Consider the following 22823-nt stretch of genomic DNA (forward strand, 5'->3'; position numbering starts at 1 on the left):
TCTTCTTATCTCTTTCTCAGAATCAGCCAACAATCCAAAACCAGCTCTCGTCGAGCGACTTTCTCTTGTTTGGTAATGATACTGTTTTCTGTTTATTCTTTTTCTTCTGACATTGAGGTTGATGTAACTAAAGGAGCATGACCACAAACAAACAGGGCAATGAGAGGCTGCAGAATGCATGCTGTGTTTCCACCCCCACAAGCCACCACAAAAACAGGTTGTCGGTAAACAACCTTGAAATAGGGGCTGAACAAGACAGTGCACTACAGACAAGTGGTAGATGATGGTTGTGGCTGTGGTATGATCAATTTGATGTTAATCTTTAGGGGTTAATTTTAAAGCTGAAAAGTACGGAAACACTTCCGTAGAAAAAGATACTTTGTAAAAGTACTTAAAAATGCATCCCTCTAGTTATGTGATTAATAAAAAGCAAAAGAAATTTGCCACCACTCATTTCAAATACCCAGATAAATCTACTTATTATTGTTTCAATGAAACCACTGGTGTTGCTTTTGCACTCTTATTATTTGTTTAGTAATTTTTGCATTATATAATTAATCTAGGTTCATTGGTAAAATATATCAATGAACTAAAACCACTTAACATTAAGAGAGCTCACAAGAAAACAGCTTTTTTTTTAACTCAACCTTTGCGTTTATCATGTTCATAATAACAAAATGGTATGATCCCCATGTCTGACTATTTTTAGGTTCCTGTAGTTCTGTTTGTGTTTGTACATTTTAGCATTGTTTATTTATGGATTCTGTTCTGGTTGTTAGTTAGTTTTCTTTTCATTATGATTTTAGTAGTTTATTCTCAGTTCTGTTAAATCCTTATTTTCCTGCCTGCCTGTCCTCAATTTAGTTAGGTTCAGGTCAGGGCCCCGTTCTTCGTACGTTGCTTAAAACATCTGAGATCAAATGACACATCCAAGGTGATTTCATCCGGCTAATCATGATCCGGCTAATTGGGTTCTTCGAACACACCTGTTGTTTATGATTATGGCTCTAACACAACTTTTTCCTCTTTAAAAGCCACTGTTAAATTATCTGTTTGTCTGTTTATAACAGCCACAAAGAAAAATCTCTCTACAATTACACTGTCGCGCTGTGCTAAAGGATCCTGTCCATTGCGCAATACGCGATTAATTCGAAATACTCTGCAAATTTTTCTTGCACCTACCGCAAGAGGTTGCTGTCGTAAAAGTGGACGACATGGCTACGACAGACTTCCCTATCTCCTCCGCTTATAAAGCCGCGATCAAATCTTGTTTACATGAAATAAGCCTGCTCGCGAGCAGATTGCGCACATGTTGCTATGACAACAAGTGCAGGATGTCTTTCGAAGAACCAAACGATCCAAGATCATGCCAAATCGTCAACAATCAAATCCAGCTAACTGAGTTAGCGACAAACGAAGAACGGGCCCCAGATCATTGCTCTCTCTATCTCTGATTAATTACCTCTACACCTTTCACCTGCTCCAATTGCTCCACCTGTTTTCCTTTTGTCTATTCAGTCAGTTTAGTCACACTCAGGTCCTCCATTATGCTACCCCTGTTCTGGTTCTCCCCTTGCTGCGTTCCTGATTCATGTTTCTTGGCAGCACTATGGTCCGCCAACAACCATAAGACAACATCTGACACGAAAAAATACCTAACTTTTTATTAAATGAGTGTATATTTCACATGATAAAATCCAGCTGGAATTCCCGTGTTTGGACTCTAAAGGCAGGTGCTAAGCTTTAAAATCTTAGTGTTACTAAACTTAGTTTGCTATTGAGATAAATTTATAAGCTTTGTTTATGTTGGCATATGTGAGCTGTGACACATTGGAGTAAATTCAGATATTCAAAGAGAATATGCTGTTTTGATTAAAAGGAAAGTACATCTGCTTTCACCAGCTATACAAAAATAAAGTACACCCTTATTGCATGCACAGAATTAAAGAGGAAAAGTAGCAGCCATGTGTTTGGTTTGGTTTAATGTTACTCTGGACCATATACAGGTACATCTAAAAAAATATTGCGTAAAAATGCAATATTTTTTGCCAGTCATTTCAGAAGGTGAAGCAGTTATTACCATTCATCACACATAGAGTAACATTTTTCAAGCTTTAATTCCTTGTATTTTTGATGACTAGGGCTTACAGGTAAAGACGTTCAGTGTCTCAAAAATTAGAATATCACATTAGATCAATATTTTTTTTTTTGTTTTAAGCACAAATGTCAGGCTTTTGAAAAGTATGTCAATTGCTATCCACTCAATACTTTGTTGGGTATCTTTTTTGCATGGATTACTGCCTCAATGCTCATGGCATAGAGGCGATCAGCCTGTGGCACTGCGTAGGTATAATGGAAACCCAGTTTGCTTTGATAGATGCCTTCAGGTCATCTGCCTGGTTGGATCTGGTGTCTCTCATCTTCCTCTTGACAACAATCCATACATTTATATGGGGTTCAGGTCAGGGGTGTTTGTTGGCCAATCGAGAGCAGGAACACCATGGTCACTGAACCAGCTTTTGGTAGCTTTGACAGTGTTCTCAGCTGCCAAGTACTGCTGGAAAATAAAATCAGCATCTCTATACATATTGTCTGCAGAGGGAAGCATGAAGTGCTCCAGAATTTCCTGGTAGATGGCTGCAATGACTGTGGACTTCAGAAAACACTGTAATCCAATAACAGCACAGGATATGACACCTCAAACCACCACTTGACTGGACTTCAAGCAACAGGTATTCTGTGATTTCCAAATAAAATACATAATTTATTTTCATCTGAAAACACACCTTTGGACCATTGAGCAACAGTTTAGTTCCTTTTTTTTCTCTTTAGCCTAGGTAAGACACTTATAGTCCACGTGCAGGATTCATCTGTGTTTAGTAGCTCTTGAGACACTGACTCCAGCCTCATGTCCACTCTTTGTGAAGCTCCCCAATTTCTTTCTGGCTTTAGCTTGACAATCCTTCCAAAGCTATGGTTCTTTCTGTTGTTAGTGCACCTTTTTCCACCACACTTCTTCCTTCTACTCAATTTTATGTTAAAATGCTTGGACACAGAACTCTAAAAAAACCAGCTTTGTCAGCAATGGACTTTTGTGGCTTACCCTCCTTGTGAAGGGCGTTGATGACTGTCTTCTGCACATCTGTCCAATCAGCAGTCTTCCCTATGATTGTGTAGCCTACTGAACCACAGTGAGACTGTTTAAAGGCTCAGGAAACTTTTGCAGGTGTTTGTGTTAAGTTATTTAAGGTCTGACACCATGAGTTTGCAATATTGAACTTCTTCACAGTGTTCTAATTTTCTGAGACACTAAATTTTGGATTTCCATTGTCTTTAAGCCATAATCATCAAAATTACAAGAAACAAAGGGTTGGAAAGTATCACTGTAAAGATTCTACATAATATACGAGTTTCACTTTCTGAGAGGACTTGCAAAAAATATTGCACTTTTACGCAAAATCCCATTCTTTGAGATTTACCTGTAGGTTTGTTAACAAAACCCTTAGCAAAGTACTTGAAGTAAATTTTATTAAATATACTTTAATATAAGTATAAGCTTAAGTCTTAGTATTAATGTACTTAGTCTTAGACTTCTGTTTATACTTTTCAGTATTAGTCAAGTACACTTCACTATACTATTAAGTATATGAAATATAGTTTATAAAAAGTTAACGTCAAGTGTATTGCTACATTTTAAGTATGGAATAAATATGCTCATGGTACACCTGAGTAAACTGTGCATTGCTAAGAGAACATGTGAAAATAACCAGGAAGGACCTTCAAGAAACAATTTATGTTGTTCATCAGTCTTGGGAGAGTTTGAATAGAGCTTATCAAGTAATAAAGGCTAATTTAATATAATTTTAAAATAATTCATATAGTTGGCAAGATTCCCAGCAGTAAATGTCCCAAGGTCAAAGTGTAGAATTATCAAGAAAAACACCAAAAAAGCCAATGAGCCAAAACATACCACAGACTGTGGGCTTTAACGTTAAATGTTAAACTGCCTGACATGAGAAACAAATAGGTTTCCAGAAGGAAGATCTCTTCCATAAAGAATAGGACAGCACAAATTAGATTTGGAAAGCTTCCTCTGAATGCACCCAAAAAACCTCTAAAACAATGACCTTAGGACAGATGGCACTAAAGTACAAATATCTGCTAGGCATCAAATGCACAATTTCATGGGTTTGTTGTGGTCCTTGCAGTTATTGAGTTGACCATGCAGTTTCTTGTATAACAAGTGATCAAATATGAGGCCTTTTTTCAGTTGGGTAAAACTTCAGATCAGAAAGCTTTTTTTTTTTTTTGGTTTTTGATTTGTAATTCCCTTGACCTAAAAGAGGATGTTTTGCTTCTAAAATTAAGGTGGAACAACATTCATAATACCCTACTCATTGAGGGAATAACATTTTATTTCAGAATTCACATCATCACTAATACAAATAATTGTGTTGTCTCCTGTCATTTAGCCAATTGTCTTTGCTCAGTTACCTTTTCAAACAAGCTGAAACATCTTTTAAGTGTTCTTAACATTTTGCTGGGCTCAGGATACACCTAAAGAAGTGTCAGTTTCAGTAGAAAAACAGGATTTTTTTTTGTTGTAGACGTCATCACATCATCCCACTCTAGCTGCAGAAAGAAAGGGTAATACAAAGACAGAAAAACACTTGGCTGTCCTATTTCAAGACATTTTTCACATTACTAAAACGTGTGTAAAAAAATTAACAAGTCAACATAGAGCCCTAGAATGAGACTCCCTCAATGGCAGCCAGGAGGTCCGATTTCTCTACCGTTGCAATACAACACAACATAACAGTTTATATAAGACTATAACCTACAGGTTTTCTCTTTTTTTTTCTCCTAAAACTAAAGTCTTGACTTGTCAAAACTCAGACAAACAACATCTGGGGGTGTCCAGGAATGTCTGGTACCAGATTGTTGTGGAATCTCCTGGGGCTCGGTTTGTCTCCAACAGATGCCTTCAGATCCCGTCCAATCAGAATGTGGGGAGCAAGGAGGCTTGCTTTCAGGACTCGTTGCTTCCCAGCTGGCAGGGGAAGCTCCTTATGTTATGCTGCCTTTTATAGGGTTGTGTTTGATTCTCTGCAAAGTCTACACAGATGGCAAAGACCATCAGTTAAAACCTAGCGGGTTGCAAATTTGATCAACAGATTGTGTTGTATCAAGAGGAGCAGTAATACATTGTTCGTAGGGGGTGATAATGTTATAGCTGATTGGGGTATAACAGCCAATAGATGAATCAAATCTTGGTGGTCAAAATGGGCTAAATACCAAACACTCCATAACTAGGGCAGGATTTTAGCATGGGCTTAACAGGAGAGGGCCACAATATACATATACTTTTATAAAACATTATAGACAGTCAAGACCATGCATCTTGGGGTGAGGGGGGTGGGAGGGTTGGGAGACTATCTCCAGTGGTCATTGGGTGAGGGGCAGGTTAAACCCTGAACTGGTTGCTAGTCTATCATACATAGCAAAGAACCATGCATGCACACTCACACCTATGGGCAATGTAGAGTGATCAATTAAACTAACAGTCATGTTTTTGGACTGTGGGACGAAGTCGGAGTACCTGGAGAGAACCCACACATGTACAGGGAGAACATGCCAACTCCATGCAGAAAGACATCCTGCGCACATCATTGCTAGCCCCATTCAAGACTAAATAATTCTAAATTGTTTTAATTTATCAAATGTATGTAAGTATATACGATTATGCAAATCACTCGAAAAACCATGACTTCATACCCTCATCACTGATGTAACCCTGGACCCCAAGCCCATACAACAAGCTTAAACCGGATGCCCCAAACTTTTGTTTTGAGTTAATTTAAGTCTAGCATAGACAGAAGTGGGTAGTAACTAGTTACATTTACTCAGTTACATTTTTACTTGAGTAAGTTTTTGAACAAAATGTACTAAATGGAGTAGTTTTACTGCACCATATTTTTACCTTTATTTGAGTCATATTATTACTCAAGTATCGCTTGAGCAAAATTCCTGGCTACTCTACCTACTGCGAGTAACTTCATAAATAAAGAGCATAGTTTTTTTAACCAAAGATGCGCCAGAGAGACAAAAACCTAGAGTTTATGTTAAAGTGAGATATTTGAATGTTATTTTTTATCTTCTGAGATCACTGATCCATCTGGAGGTCAAATGAATGTACAGTAAACAGTAGATATTGTCATTGGAAGTACTTTGCACTGTTCTAACGTACTGTATATATATTAACTGTAAGTATTGCTTTCAAGTTTAATGTTGAAAAACAATGGATTTAGAAAAGTGTTTCTTCTCCCTGAATTTTGTTTTGTAATTATGTTATTCTTTGTATGTTTTTCTTTTTTGTCTTTAGAATACCAGAATTTGCACATAACCTTATATTTTTGTCTGTCTGATTACCTATTTTTTAAATATTAAATCATCAGTTGTTATTAGTTACTCAGTACTTGAGTAGCCTACTTACTGAATACTTTTTTACTCTTTATTGAATAATTTCATGTTTGACTACTTTTTACTTTTACTTGAGTAAAAATATGTTGAAGTAGTGCTACTCTTACTTGAGTAAAATTTTTGGCTACTTTACCCACCTTTGAGCATAGTTACTACAGTATTTTGGGTAATATTTTTATATGGAAGTATGAATTTCAAAAGATTATGCTACCCTTCTGTTCCTGTTTCTGTGCCATCTATGTTGATTAGGAAACAATACAATTTTCATTATGCTAAGGCCTAGGAACCTTGCAATTGTAATAGCATTGAGTAAAACAAACTTGTGTGGGTATGACAACAAACTAAGGGACCTACATCATTCTAAATATGGTCCTGCTAATGGACTATATGATATGGCTTGCATAAGCTACATTTCTGTTGCATCGATTAATTACTGTTGCAATGAATCTGTTGACTCAAAGGGAAAGCTAACCTTTTTATAACCAAGGCTATCCTTCTGTTATATATGGAGATCAATACTACTGTCACACTTGTTCATTAAAGCCACATGCAGTGTGTCACCAAACGATTGATTCTTGTCAGTAGATAGGATCTTGTGGTCAGTCATTCAGCATGACATATCCTTTCCAGATCTCTTTCAGTGCCACATAAGGGTCACTCTAAATATGCAGTCATAGCAAATGGTATAGACTGTAAGTCAAAGGGGACCCATCATGCTTTTTAAAGTCTTCCTTTTCAAATTAAATCATTCAGTTGTGGTCTATATAATGTGGAACTGCATTGCTTTGGTCTGAATTCCTTGGTACTGTTGCCCCAGAGCCCATCAGCTTTTCCTACTCAGAGGTGCGTCTGAGAGCAACTCGTTTTGGTGCTGTCTCTTTAAATGCAAAGAGACCCTTCTCACTCCACCCCCATCCAGGTCATAGAGCATTCCACTCCAACCCGTTCAGTTATTTTGTAATTTACTGGGGTATGGTGTAATGAATTGTGTGAGTTAATACACTCAACAACCAAACATCTTCACTTATCTACTTGTAGCTTTGGCATCCTTGAGCTTGGACTACAAAATCATGGTGAGAAATAATGGAGGATTTCCAAAATTGGTTAGCTGGAAGTCCATAACCTTGTTTAGCAGCTCAGCAGAAAATACTGTGACATAATTGTTCAAAAAATGTAATAGGGAATAGAGAAAACTTAACAGATAAAGATATATACGCAGCACATGGAGAGACTACATTCAACTTTTCTGCATTCCTAGACTCTAGGTACACAACAAAATCTACTTAAAGTGTAACTCACCATTAAAATCAACTTTTTTGCATATAAACTGCATAAATTGGACATAGGATGGCCACTTTAATTTTATTGTGTATTTTTTTGTGAACGTGTTTAGTTCTGCAATAGTTGTCCTAAAACCACCGTGTGCTGCCCTCTTAGGGTTGAATGGTTGCTTTTGGGGTGACTGTGGCTCAATGGCTAGAGAAGTCCTCTTGCAATTGTAAGGTTGTGGGTTTGATTTTAGCTGTCCCTGTCACATGTTGATGTGCCCCCGGGCAAGACACTTTACCCCAAGATTCCTACTGATCTGTGTAGTATATGAATGTGTGCGCGTTAGTGAGTGCAACTGGGTGAATGTGGCTCCGGTGTAAATTGCTTTGAGTGGTCAGTATGACTGGAAAAGCACCATATAAGTTCAGTCCATTTATCATTGCAGTGGAATTTTCTGATTAAATGTCCGTCAAGGATTGCTATAGAGTAGGCCGATATTTTGTGCGGAAGTGTCCCACTGAACTTGACACTGCCTCTCTCTCTCCCCCGTTCAGGACCTAAAAGCTAAACCAACGTAGCATCTCCAGACCTTCTGCATTACATCAACGCACAGTCTACCGTGTATATAGCTCTAGATTCTGTATATATAGCTATTTTGTTTTGTCTGCACCATCAGCACCAAGTCCAATTCCTTGTAAGTGCAAACATACTTGGCAATAAACTTGATTCTGATTCTGAACTATGTGGCGACCCAAAAGCCCAGTTCAGAGTCCAGTCTCCTTCCACCTATTGGGGTGCCGGTAAAGCCAAGCACCAAAAAAGCTTGGTTAGAGTACTAATTAAAGGTTTAGGGTCACACAACAGCATACTGTTTACAAAAGAAAAAAAGCATATACCATTGTTTGTTTTTGAGCAGTCTGACATAGCACAGTCTGTGTAATTATGAAGTTGTTGAGCAATGGGTGCCAACAATATTAAGACCATATCAGGTAATAAGAAAACAGCACTGCTATTAACAATGGCTTTTTGTGGAGCCGGGACTGCTACTGTTGTGTGGAAAAGTCTGTGTGGATGTGTAGTGTGTAATAAGAGATAGGACAGCGATGTAAACGGTGAATGAATATCTGGAGTGTTGTTATTGTACTTACATGTGTCAAAACCCAATGAAGTAGACACTAACCAGTCTGCAAACAGTTTCGAAACTTAACGTGATAGATAATTCGGTGAACGAAAAATTAGCACAGCAAATATCTGTTTTCGATTTAACACAACTGTACTGCTAACATCACTACCATTCAGAAACCGTACCCATTACGCCTTCCACTGCCTCAGCAGTGCCAGATTTAGGCATCACTGATTCAGCACCTTTAGCCTGCTGCTCGAACTGATAATGCTCAGGCCTGCTGGGCTCCACAAAGCGTCTGTCAACCTCTGGTGATGAGGGGGGAAAAATCCTCCACCTCAAAAGACCGCACCGTGATGAAACCACAGTGGTTGCACTGGTCGCTCCATGTTTCAATACGTTACTTTCCCTTGTCCTAACCACAGCCCCGCTTAATAACCCCCACCCCTCAACCCCTAACCACTCATCCCCACATGTAGCCCTTTCACCTCAGGGTCTTGTGGCACTGCCCACTTTAGTGGCATTTTCCAAATTGTCTGGGATTGGGGTTATGATTTTACATCGGCGTGAGTTACACTTTACAGGCTAAAAAAGTGGATTTTGCACGATATGTCCTCTTTAAAACACAAGTATTTGAATAAGCAATATCACTTCTTGAAAAATGCCCATTATAGAACAAAAACAAAATATTACTTCTGAACTGATTAAAGTAATTGACACTTACTTTCCAACAAAACAAGAAAAACAAAAACATATCCTCACAGTCTATTGCAGTGTACAAAGACATGAAAACAAACAACAACAAAAAAATGCAGTGATTAGTAAAAACTGCTTCTCAAACAGTTCAGTGAGCCTCTCCAGAGATGCCCAAGACAGAAATGGGGGCAACCAAAATAAACTCAGGATATTCCCTGTCAGTATGAAGGCTCATGGGTAAAATGCCTGAGGTCCCAATGGTTCATCGGTGAAAGCTTGGTCAGCAACAAGGCAGCAATCACTGGCCATTCATTGCAGGTTTTGAGGTTAAAGGCTCACTCTGGGTGTTCATTATGACCATCTGGGTAGACTCCTGAAATAGAGACAAATATTAGAACTGAGATGGTGGGACAGCACAGCTCGAATCTGCAGCATGACCATTTTAGAACCGTGATGAAGTAGTACACAAATGTTGTGGGTTGGGATCGTCTTACTCAAAGGATCAACTCCTTCCCTGAAAACATGTACAGACTAGATCATCATTATTGCTGTCATTGCATATGTACAGGGAAGGACTGGAACAAAAAAAACTGGCCTGTCATTCTGGACTAGACTGGCCCACCATGTTCAATAACACACACTTTTCAGTCTTTTTGGTTTCTTGAATGTGTATACTAACTGTACAACTCTCTAAGACCACATATCTTCCACATCTATGTAACAAAGAAGGCTCATGATAATATCTGTCTTCCTGTTCTTGGCTCTTCACTCTGTTCTCGGAGTGGATGAGTGAGGCAGGTATAAGTAGGGAGCATGGCAGGTGAGCAGAGTTGGCACTAAGTAGTAGCAGCAGATGGAGCTGATCTGGTGCTGAGTGGTGGCTGGTAGGTGACTGAGCTGATTGGATGGTGGCTGGTGGCTGAGAGGAGTGGAGCATGGAGAGGAAAAACTGTCCAGAAAAGTCCACAAATATAAAACAAAAAAAAACAAAACAAAATCCTGAAATTCTCTGTCTCAGTGTTCCTCTCCTCACTCTTTTCTTTAACACGTAAGGATGCAGTCAGGTTGAGAATTATTGTACTCTGTGACAAACAGAGCCACAGCTATGTTGGCATAACATTGGCAATAAACAAAATTAGGTTGTTTTAAAAGGTTGGCTTTTCTTTCATTGCAGCCTACTTTAGGCCCAGTTCCACTGGCAAACCAATGACATCGCCTGAAGGAAAAGAAGAAGAAAAAGGACACTTTCTATACCCACAGTCTATATCAGATCTGTGTATCTATCAAGGCTTTCTCTCATTTTTTCACTGAAAGCTGTTATGTTCGTCTATGAAGTGTCCATCTATCCACCTCTTGTGGTACAAGCCAGTGACTGCGTTCCTTTCCAAGGCTGGTGGCCCGTCTATCTTTATAAGAGCACCCAGGGAGAGCAGCGGGGTGGTTTTGCTTTGAGCGTAGCTCAAGCACAGTCAAAGCCTCGTGCTCCCTCTGCTGACAGAGCAGCTCACAGCCTGGTAGTAAGCCCGAAATCAAACCCATAAAAATAATATCGCAAAAATATATTGCTCACCCCTATTTTGAAAATGGTCATAATTCTCAGGACAAATTAAATCACTCATTTTCTTACAAAGCCATCTGATAAATTCAGGTCAGCTTCATGTATGTGTAGCTGAATCATCTAAAATCTCAGGCACTATCCATACAGAGCAGCACCGTACTCTTCATTATATTAATTCTAATATTCACTTAATGAGTAATCCTACCTGCCCACTCAGGACTAAGGTTCATGGCTGATACTTGGAGCTGTATCTCGCTTCTGACTCTGAGGGGCTACAAGACAAAAATAGTCAATTATGTGGTGCTGTAACCAACTATTATTTAAACTACATAACATTGCATTAGGCGCCATACCACAAAATCCAATGACTTGAAGGGCGGTTTAGAGGCAAAGTCCAACATCTTTCCTTACACATTTCCTCATCCTCATTTGACGTTTCAAACCGTGAGCCCATTTTATTGAAAAAGCTGCCAATTTTTGCACATTTAGCAGCGTCTGTTTTCAGAGCTTTCCTCTTTAATTCTAGCTTCCTCCACCACACCACCCTTGCTCTTTCTTCTCTTGATCTTTCAAAAACGGTATTAACCGAGAGCACAGACGTGTTACGTCAGGGTGCATAAAAAAATAAAAAGGAGCTGCCAGTGGAGGCGGAGGCAGCCAAGGGATATGGGGCATTCCTCAAATGACGTCAAATGACTAAATTTAGAACAGGCAGTGCGTAGCAGTGTAGCGTACATGATCCACTTCAGTGTCTTGACTGAACAGTGACACAAAAAAAAGAAGAGAGAGAGAACAATGACTTGCAGTCCAAATATCAGACTGCCCCACTGGTCCTCCCAATTAGCCAATCTTGGCCTGCCCATGGAGGTCGCCATTTTTTCACCTGCACAATGCATGCTGGGTTAATGACGTGGTTAGGTCCTTCTGGACTGGAACCTACGGAATTATCTGAGTTGTTTATTGTATTACGTTTGACCGGTGTAAATTTAGACATTGCCACACTGTGTCGCTGTTGAATTTCAAAACTAAAAACAACTGAAAAAGTGAGGTGAGTCTTCATCGCTTCCCCCATGAAAAAAAAGCGCAATAGGAAAAAGCTGTTGCAAGAACACAACTTCCGAAGAACCCACATTTGCGCTCTCAACACTTCTCTCCAAAAGACTTTGAGTCAGTTGTACTAACAAAATAGATGAAGGAGCTAACAGGTGGACGATATCCTTTGGCGCCTTGCGAGTGAAAGACTCTGGGAGAAACATCAGGGACAGGCAACACTGGAAGCCCTTTTAAATAACAATGGAACTGCCACTGCTACCGGTACCGAATGTGAAATCACGGACCCGACTGAAGACCAGATCCTAAACAGGTGTTAACGGACCGAAGACCGGACCGATCAGATCCTAAGAGTTATTTGACTTGACATCGAACACAAAGTACTAATTGCCGGAATCACACAGTCTTACGAGTGGTACGTGTCAGTCATTGTTTTATTATTATTATTATTATTATCATTATTATCATTATTATCATTATTATTATTATTATTATTATTATTATTATTATTATTATTATTATTATTATTATTATTATTATTATTATTATTATTGTTGTTGTTGTTGTTGTTGTTGTTGTTGTTGTTGTCATCAATTTCAATGAGCTCCGGTTCAAATTGAAAAGGTTTACCGTTGCTCATTGATGTTTTGGCTAAATGTAGCTAGTGCTAGCTACAGGACTAGGCCAATTGAGCACTAGCTAAATAGGTCAAATATCTATTTTAGATGTAAAAACAATACAGTAAAATACTTGAACAATACTAGGCCAATTTAATTGGCCTAGCTAAAGTAATAGGTCCATTAGCTACAGTGTAATGGTTTAGGATTTGTGTTTTACCCAGAATGCTTTGCAGTGTAAACGACATGCCGACTTCCATGTGACAATATTTTATTTAAATTTATAAACACAAAACATCTTACAATATTTTACTGTATTGTTTTTACATCTAAAATAGATATTTGACTGATAAAGTCTATTGTTACAACTAATTGTGGTCACTTTAATGTGTTGTCTTAGTACTGTATGTGCTATACCAACACCAAGCAGTGCATAATTGTGTATAAGGAACATGTCATGGTTTTGAACATTTATTTGCAAACTGATATCTGATATGATATATGTATTCAGCCTCCTGTCCCCAGAGACAAAAATGTTTAGAGCCAAGTTGTCTTATAATTTCAGATTCACGTCGTTTACTATATGTGTCAACCGCAAACCATTTATCTTTGCCAACTAGCTGAGGCTAAGTTGGACTACATTTAGTCTATGAGCAGCAATTTTCAAGTCCTACCAGCAATTCTGGATTTAGTTCTAGTCCTACTGTGCCATTCTGACACAAATATGTTTTGATTTATACCAAACTGTTAAAGATTGTTGTTCTCTAAAACAAAAAAAAGCACTTTAGATTTCAATATGGAAAAAAGTTTTTGTGCATAACGTGCTATTTTTTTGTTTTTTCACACACGGATATATAAAAGGCTGCATTTTATTTCAGTATTAAATGCTGTTTAAAATAACCGATTATAATTAAAAATGTCTCTGGACAATTACTGGTTGTTGATTCTCTTTATTCTGACCCTGCTAATTTTTAATTAGTGACCCCTGATCTAAACCATTCCACTGCAGCTCTTGCTGAATTTTTAAAAGAGCACATATTCTGCTTTTTAATGCCTTCCTTTTCATATTTAAATCATTCAGTTGTGTCGTTGCAGAGCAGTCCTCGCCAACCCATTCAGCCATTTTTGTAGTATACTTGGGGAAGCTGTAATGTATTGTGTAGGTAATACAACAACCGACCATTTTCACTCATCGACTTGTAGCTTCAGCTGTTATGATTCTGGCTCGACTGTCTGCCTGCTCTGTCACGCACCATGGAAATCAATATCATCTCCTGCATCTGCTTCTCTGCCTTTAAATACCTAGGCTCCTAAGACAGCTGATCCAAGATTATTGAAAGCCTCGAGCAAGTAAATGTCCAGCGTTTTTCCCTGCCTGTCTCCAAGTCTTAACCACATCTTCACAGATTTTCCTGTCCTGCCTAGCCCCTGTCAAACATCTGCACTGCTTTCTGTTTTCTGGAAATGACCTGGACTGATATCACAACCACGAGCCTCGCCTAGCCCTTTGGATCTGTCTGCCTGCCTTGCCAACCACCTTCAAGCCTTATCACTGTTTACCTGCCCACACTCAGCCTTGCCAGACGAAAGAGTCCTTGCCTGCACAAGGGTTTGAATAATCATTTAAATAAACCTTTTAAAACTCAACACAGTGTCCAGCTGAATTTTGGGTTCCCTGATTTTCTTGCGCTTTACATTCGACATCCCTGAGCTTAAACTACAAAATTGCGGAGAAAAAGTTAAAAATGGCAGATTTGCAAAATCGGTAAGCCAGAAATCCATCACCTTATTTAACACTTCAGAAATACTGTGACGTTATTGTTCAAAAAAGCATAACAGAGATATAGAAAACTGAATGGCCTGAAAGATATCACCCAAATAGAATATAAAAATATCTTTGCAGTACTTGGACAGAATAAATTAAATTTGTCTGCACTCCTAGAACCCCCAAATACACAACAACATGTGTTTGAGGGCTAAAAAAATGGAATATGAACTTTTGCCTTAGTCTAAAATCTTTTGCGGCTTCTAACAGGTCCTCTTCCATTATAACCCAGCATTTAGCTCTCTTCACATCCACATCAAGTCTGAGTAGGCTAAGCAAAGTGTTTCCTCACTTCTCCATCAACATATTTCACCTTTGGGGTGTTTCGGGTTTTAGATTTCCACTATACATGTATTTAAGCCAAAAAGTTTTAATATGCTCTCATTTGCACATAACACTTTTTCCCATATATTTGTTTTGTTGTCCTTTCAGCCAAGTGGAATAAAATCAGACTGTTTCTGGTGCTGTGACAAGCAGCAGGCTCATTCTCCAAGGAACTATCCTATCACAGCAGTGTGCCACTGCTATGAACCCAGGCTCTCCCCCTTCATCTTTCTCTTTGTCCGTGGACCTTGTGAAGATAAGGTCTACACCGGAGAGAGAAAGCCACCGGGGTCCGAATGGAGTTCAGAGACCCACGAACATGTACAGGCCGGGCCGAGCTAAGTACAGCCTGCTTTCTTCAACACTGGAACCTGAGCAGCTGGCTGCCATGAAATAGGCTGTTTGTAATCTTTGATAATTGCTCCCGCAGCAAACTGTGCAGAGGCCTCACAGGAAGCCTGAGGAAACCCTTCAGATCCCCACGCTCCACAGGCCAAGCGCAGCCCACTGGAGCCTGTGTAAAGCTCACCCAGATCCGTTTCCCAAACGAGGACTTTCCCCCCGAGAGCCGCTTCCTCCCCGCCGGTTCCAATTGGATGCCCACAGTCAACCGAACTGACACAGAGGTCGAGGTTCGGCAGACTTTAGCAGGGAAACTTAAATGGTTTACTTCTTTGTGTGTTTTTAAGGTTTGACTGAGGCTAATAGGCTAAGTCTTCCGCTAGCGCTCTTGAAACAAAGTTATACTGATGTGTTTTGGGTTGTGTTTTATGGTTATGACAAACTTTATTACCATAAGGGTTTTTTACTCTGATGGGACATTAATGTTTGTGCTTGCCGGTCAACAAAATATAACTTGATAGTCTTTTTAAGTAAGCTCCGAATTGCCACTTGCAGTAGCTGCTATCAGCCTCCATTAATAACCTGCTACCACCCTAGTTAAACATAACTATGGCTTGTTTTAAACATAATGCTTGTTTTCCTTTAACTCTGCCATTGCTCGATAGTGCTATGAACATTAATACATCATTAATAGGGAACATTGACGTGTGTGATTTGTGTAACTTTAAGAATAACCCATCAAACTAACGGTCATTTCTGACCGATCGTCCGCTATAGCGCCCTTTAGCTTCCTAAGTTACCAATTTAAGTCTTAATTATTTCCAGTAAAAATTATTACATTAATGAAAATTAAGTGTCATGGAGGTTATTGATTTTTATTTGGCAAATCATTCTTTAAAATGTTATTTCCTCAAATAATCTTTTATCTAACCTGGAGTTGCATTGTGAATGGGTTGAATATATATCAGATGTTGTTCTAAATTAGTGAAGTTAATTCAACCTTATTCCATATTCTTCAAGATGAACTTTGGTTCTCCAATTTGGAACTGCAATGAACCCAAGATTCACTGAGTCAATCTGATGATGGTGGTTTTCAACTATCTTTATTTGTCCTATTGATCTTTTGTGTGTACATAGTTCCTTAGTTTCTTTATCCTTAATTTTTTTGCTCAGTAGTTTTAGTTACGTTACACAAGCCCAGTAGAGAGGATTTGCTGATTGAAATATAGGGTTAATTCAGATATGCAACATTCTATAATGGTGTTCACTGGATGTTCATTTTATTTCTGTCATTGAATTCTTGAACTTGAAGAGAAGTTGTCGCTCATTTATTCCATCTGTGTGCAGAGTTTGCTGTTAAAAGAATGTCAGTGTTCGAATCACCCTTTCAACTATTGTCCTGATATCAGCTGTTAGGGCTGATATTCAGCGGACAATACCTAACAGACTGAGGGCTATTTAATAAACATTAAATAACTTAAAGGAGCTATAAGCAAGATATTTACCGTAAAATCAATCTAAATCATGCTCACTTGTCACCCCAGATCGTAGTAACATTCACTATAAATATTTGGTCCTCTCCATCAACAATGTAATTTTTTCTCCTTTCAAACCTAGAAGTACGGTCAGGAACTACTTCGGTTCAGAGTGTAGCCCATGTTTACTTCCTGGTTCCTGAACCAATCATATGAAAGTTCCCAGGGTTCCCAAAATAGAGCGCAGCATTTGGTATTTTATTTTGGTAAAAGAGTAGCAGCCTGCAAACACGGAAGCCAGTAAGACAAGCGTATACCATTGATAGCGATCACATCAAAAAAATATCCCACCCGAGTTGTGGATGGCTGCAGCTCCTCCAGAGTTACCATGGGCTTCATGATTGCTTCTCTGGATAATGATCTTTTTACCAAACCTATCCGGTTAGACCATGTATTGGTAGGTTTCTATTCTTTTTCTATTTTCTGTTGATGGACTGAACAGCACTCAACTAAATGTTCAAAGAATTGGATGTTGTTTCATTACCTAACCCTGATTAAATCGTTACCATAAACCTGACCTTCATCCTCGGTGCCTTGGTCTTTATGACGCTGCTTCTTCACTAACCTCCAACAAACTTCTGAGGCTTTCACAAAGCAGATCTGGTTTCATGTAGAATGAATAACTCACTTGTGGTCTCTGTTTACTAATATGATGATGGTTTCTTGAGATGTTTGGTTGCACTGGATTTTACTTAGTGGTTTAAAACTAAATAGGACTAAATACAGATAGTTCTTTCTAAAATAAATTGAAAACCTGCTTTTCATTTCCTTTTTACTTCACAATTATGCACTACTTTGCGCTTGTTTTTACATTTATTATGAAAATTTTGTAGTTGTAATGTGACAAAAGAGGGGTATTAATATTACTTTCCAAAGATGTAAACAAATAGTTAAGATTTTCCTCTTTGCCCCAGTTTGTCTTAATTGACTATAACCCCAGAGAATCTTGAAACATGTTTGAATCCTGCTCAAGTATTTCATCCAACACGGGAATAGGTTTAAATTTTTAAGTGAAGCAGGAAGCTGTGTTCCATATTTCATGTGAATAATTCTCACATGAAAATGTTTCCTTGGATCCATGCCATTTTCCAGTGCTGGACTATTTTAATTCAGAATCATGGTTATTTCAAAGGTTTTAAGTGCTTAATGTTGGCTTTCAAAAAGTAATTTAGTACATAAAGCGTTTTCTTTAACTGATCTTCATTTTTAAGTAAATCCTCTACGTCACATGTGTCAAACTCAAGGCCCGCGGGCTGAATCCGGCCCGTCAAGGCAATTTATCCGGCCCTCAAGAGCCGGAAAGGGCATATTATGTCATAAAGAGAGGCATATATCCTTTTAAATTGTATAAAGTGGCTGAAACTGTGCCTCTTGTTGTGAATGTTTTTTTTTAAACTGTGTAGTGACAGCATCCTGCAATTAGATGTCGGTTTTTCCAGAACACATTGAAACAACCCAGAAATGTCTAAAAAGAGAAAAAGTGATGCAGAACGTTTAAAGTTTAACTTACCTCAATATCAGATTTTTTTGCAGATAAACTTCTCAGATGGGCCTAAGGGTGCTAATTTCATTTTACTGTGAATTTTTTACATTTTCTATGTGAACTGGAATGAAATTATGAAATATTATACAGGTGCAACCGGCCCTTTTAATGACTTAATGATGCCAACGTGGCCCAGTATAGAAATGAGTTTGACACCCCTGCTCTACGTGGGGAAATTTCCAGATTTTACCACAGAAAGCATTCTGAACTGTTGACCAAATCTGTGGTCCTAAGAACTGCAGGTAATATTCCATGTGTGTGCTTGTAGTGACATTTAATGTTTGTTTTTCAATTTTTTTACCTGCTGTATTTAGATTTTTCTATCTTGCTGATGTTTCATACAGTTTTACAACTTTCAAAAGTCTTCATTGAACAAATAAGCCAATCTATGTAATTCATTTTAATTGCTTTTACCCACTTAGACTTAAACAAACCAATTGATCTTTTTGGTGGTGGAGGTGTACCTAAAGAGATCACACACATGCATAGCAAATACAGGCAAGATGTAAAATGCAACATGTGGGGTTTCCAAGCTAGGTTCTCATTACTGCAAGGGCGTTGTGTAGGCTCTATACACTTTCTCATTGACAAAAAGAGCATAATTTACCTTCTCATTGTTCTGTCTGGTCCCCACTGGTTCTGTAATTGTAGTACCATTCTCTTTGGAGCAGCAAAGCACTTTCTTGAAGCTCTGCTTGAAGTTGTGAGACAGGAACCCGTAAAGGACTGGGTTGGCACAGGAGTTGACGTAGGTGAGGATGATCAGGGAAAAGTAGACAGCGGTAGTGATTTCGTTCTCGGGTATGAAATGAAACAAATTCACAATGTTGGCAGTAAAAAAGGGCAGCCAACAAAGTATAAAAACCACCACGATGATCACCACCATGCGCGTCACCTTGCGCTCTGACTTGCGCCGCTTAGTCTGGCCTGCCCGCACGCCTGCAGACTTCACCTAGAAGAGAAAAGGTGTTATGAGACTTTGAGAAGGTATTTCAACCTTCTACCAACTTAAGATAAAGGGGAGATTTACATATTGAATTACCTTGATGACAATCAGGAGATAGCAGAGGCAGATGACAACCAAAGGGCCAAAAAACCCCATGATTGATGTGTACAGGATAAAAACAACGGACCACACGCCCGGAGGCCCAGGCCAGCTTATGTTGCAGGTGTTAGTGTCTTCCTGCACTTGTGTAAAAATGATAACCGGCAACACCATCAGGAGGGAAACAACCCACACCAGGCCACTGAAAATCTTGGCCATCCGTGGCTTTCGCCATTTGGTGCTACGAATGGGATAAACCACAGCAAGGAAGCGGTCAATGCTCATCAGCGTCAGGCAGAAGGTGGAGGCGAACTGGCTCATGCCGTCAGAGGTCATGACCACCTTGCAGAGAAAATCTCCATATGGCCAATAGGAGAGCACGCCAGTGGTCCCTATGAAGGGGATCCCCAAGATGTAGAGTTCATCTGCCACAGCTAAATTCAGGATGTACATGTTGGTTACTGTCTTCATCTTGCTGTATCGGGCAACTACATAGATAACTAATGCGTTACCCAAGAAACCCACAACGAAGACAATAGTGTAGAGTACTGCAGTAACCTCATTGGGGAAATGTGAGGTTCTGTTGGTGCTGCTGGTATTCTCAGACATTGTTGTCCCATTGTTGTCGTTCATGTTGAAGGAGGAAGTGCTGATGTCCATCGGTTTATGGTGGATTAGCTTAAGAGAGAAAACACATAAGTCAAGTTAATATCCATGCTCCACCTGCAGCCATTACCAAGAAAGAAAAACAATCCATAACATTCTGACTGTTTGAGTATTCTGTGAAATCCTAGTTCAGGGAACAATTGTTACGTCGCGCTACTGCTTCTCGCACAGTCGCCACAACACGGGTGTGTATGGCGATCTCTGGGCAAGAGGCCCATATTTACCAAGAGAGGACAGAAACTTTCCAGTGAAACGGTCTGGGAACATGGCCAACATGCAGTTTCTTATAAAGGCAAATTGCCCTTTGTAGAAGAAAGATATCAGTTAAAACGTTTTAATAACACTTTCATTGAGCTACGTGTTAACAATGGGGGCAGAGATAAAACAGAAACGTGGGAAGGGGTTTGAGATTTGGAAAACTTAATGAGATTTTTATGTCAACACTAACATTATCAGTGATGATCAAACGGTCTCCTTAAATTACAGTGTCATAAAATACATTGTGTGTTCAACATATTTGGACATGTGCATATTAATGTATAATGAAATGATTTTATCACAACTGAGAAATTCAGGTAATATAAATAAACAAAAAATAAAAAATAAAAAATGTATTCCCGCTCAAAATAAAAACTAAACTATTGTTGTTTTTCCTCATTTTGAAGGGGGTTTAAATGTCAAAAATCGAATTTGTTGTTGTTCTGACCATTGAAGTGAATGCAAACACTATGGTCAGATTGAACAAGCTGCCTGAGACCTTCAGAAAGATGATCATTGCATAACTTGCATTGTTTATGAATCCGGTAATGGATGTACAGAGGTCTACAAAACAGGATATTTCAAATAGTCTCCAGGAGGAAAACACTCAAAAGAATTGCCACCATGTTCAGATCTGGCCGTTCCAGGAAGCTCAGCATCAAAACAGACTGCAAGATGCTAAAAGAAATCTCCAAAAACATTAAAAATTTATCATGGAATCGCCTGTAGTTTTGTGTAACTGTTGACATCAAAGTACATGCATGTGCAATCAGAAAGGAACTGCACACTTTTAACTTCCCTGGCAGATGTGCAGATGGAAACCTTTGTTCTTTAAGAAAAAACATGAAAGTCAGACTGACATTTGCCAAAGTGGACGTAAGCTAAGACCCAAATCTGTGGAATGAAATGAAAACTAAATAATTTGGACTTAACAACAGAGGACATGTTTGTCATAAACCAAATTTCATTTGCATTCCAGGAAATTGCTTCAACCTGAGAGTGACCCAAGCATACCAGGTAATCCACCAAGGACCAGCTAAGAATTACACAGAATGTCCTGTGCAGAGTCAAAGCCCAGCCAATGAGGTGATGTGGTGTGACGGTTCAAACACCTCACAGCAGAAAGTGAGGAGTGGCTCACGTTCTTAGGCTGATGTCAGAGACAGAATAGAACTACAAGAAGCATCTCTCTAAAGTTTTTTCTGTCTTTTTTTTCCCATGTAAGACTTCACATTTCTTATGTTAGTTTCCTCTGGGGAGAAATCTAAAAGACATATATTTATAAAGATTTCTTTTAAAGGGAACATAGGGGTGTCCCAATGTTTTCACATGACTACATGCTCTGGTTAGGGAAATGTCTTATTTGTCTAATGTCTAATTGTGCCAAGAAATTGTAATAGTTTAACTATCAGCTTTGGTATTTCATATTTCAAAATGTGAAATACATTTGTGAGATTTGTTTCCAGTTTTCAAAGCTATTTTTTGTATTCTTATCAATATTACAAATATTACTATAACACATGGAAAATGTTTGAAAAGGTACATGGGATTGACTAATACATAAGTTAAAATAATTTAATTATTAGCTCAATATAAGAAGACAGAACCAAATCCCTGGCCATGTCAGCCACTTTCAGCTTTTAGCTTGCAAAGTTGAGTTCATGTTCATCTCTGTAGATAATATTCCTGCATTGTTTAGTATGAGATAATGTAAAAGGATTGGCAAGTCATTGCTATAACATTGCATAGCATTTATGTAATTGTGCAGTATATGTAATGTTTGAATTGCGAAACATGTCACAGAGAGAAACAGTTCTTACTCTGTTGTTTTCGTTCTCATTTCAAAAGAGCTCCATGTTGGGGTGTCCAAAATGCATCTGTTTTTCAAAATGATGTTATAGTTTTGCTCCAGATTACCCACATCTTTCAAAAAGTTTCACTTTTGTCTCATGGGTCGACATCATATTTTCTATAAAGTCTTTGGGATCATCGAGACTTTTTGTTTTTATTTTTCAAAAAGTGAAATGGGCCTTTGAGTCTATTTCAGTCAGCACTGGGTTTCACATCTGGACTCTCCTGTGTAAGGCCATTTTTTCAGTCTTTCTTATCATTAAAAGATGAACGCTGAGCTTAGCTAGTAAGTGCAGCCAATTAGATGCATTGTATGTTGTTTTTCTCCTCGTTAAGTCATCAATGTGCTCATTTTTAACCAGCATCTCTTGGGAAGTTTCACCACTAGTCCATGTTTTCTCCATTTATGGGTAACCGTCCTGATTGTGGTTTGACAGACTCCCAAAAGCTTAGAACCACATTTGTAACCATTTTGAGAACGACTGATAAATATGTTGCTTTTGGAGATTTACTATCAACTATATGTTGCCAGACAAGTACTGTTTAAGGGATTTCTCAAATGTACAGGGGAATCACAATCAATTTATTGAACAAGGGATGGGGTAGTCAGACAGCAAATTTTCCTTTTTTGAATAAGATCT

At 38.7% G+C, this 22823-nt stretch overlaps 1 protein-coding gene across 1 annotated transcript; it reads right to left on the reverse strand.

Annotated features, from left to right (window-relative positions):
- Positions 1 to 9345: 9345 nt before the first annotated feature.
- LOC105923128 (somatostatin receptor type 5) lies at positions 9346 to 22254 on the reverse strand. Its single transcript, XM_036148037.1, has 4 exons — positions 22249 to 22254; positions 19405 to 20085; positions 18970 to 19314; positions 9346 to 9941 (listed from the first exon to the last, which is right to left on the reverse strand). Exons 1-4 carry the CDS (start codon positions 22252 to 22254, stop codon positions 9867 to 9869), a joined length of 1107 nt encoding a protein of 368 aa, XP_036003930.1. The 3' UTR covers positions 9346 to 9866.
- Positions 22255 to 22823: the final 569 nt, after the last annotated feature.

The sequence above is a fragment of the Fundulus heteroclitus genome, chromosome 16, assembly GCF_011125445.2.
Source record: "Fundulus heteroclitus isolate FHET01 chromosome 16, MU-UCD_Fhet_4.1, whole genome shotgun sequence".
In the NCBI taxonomy this organism is placed as follows: Eukaryota; Metazoa; Chordata; class Actinopteri; order Cyprinodontiformes; family Fundulidae; genus Fundulus; species Fundulus heteroclitus.

Excerpts from the sequence above, each read along its gene's own strand:
- LOC105923128 (XM_036148037.1), bottom strand. Across the intron at positions 19,315-19,404 it reads ATCTCCTGATTGTCATCAAG|GTGAAGTCTGCAGGCGTGCG; the intron begins GTAATTCAATAT and ends TTTCTCTTCTAG. Across the intron at positions 9,942-18,969 it reads CCAGACAGAACAATGAGAAG|GAGTCTACCCAGATGGTCAT; the intron begins GTAAATTATGCT and ends TCTCTATTTCAG.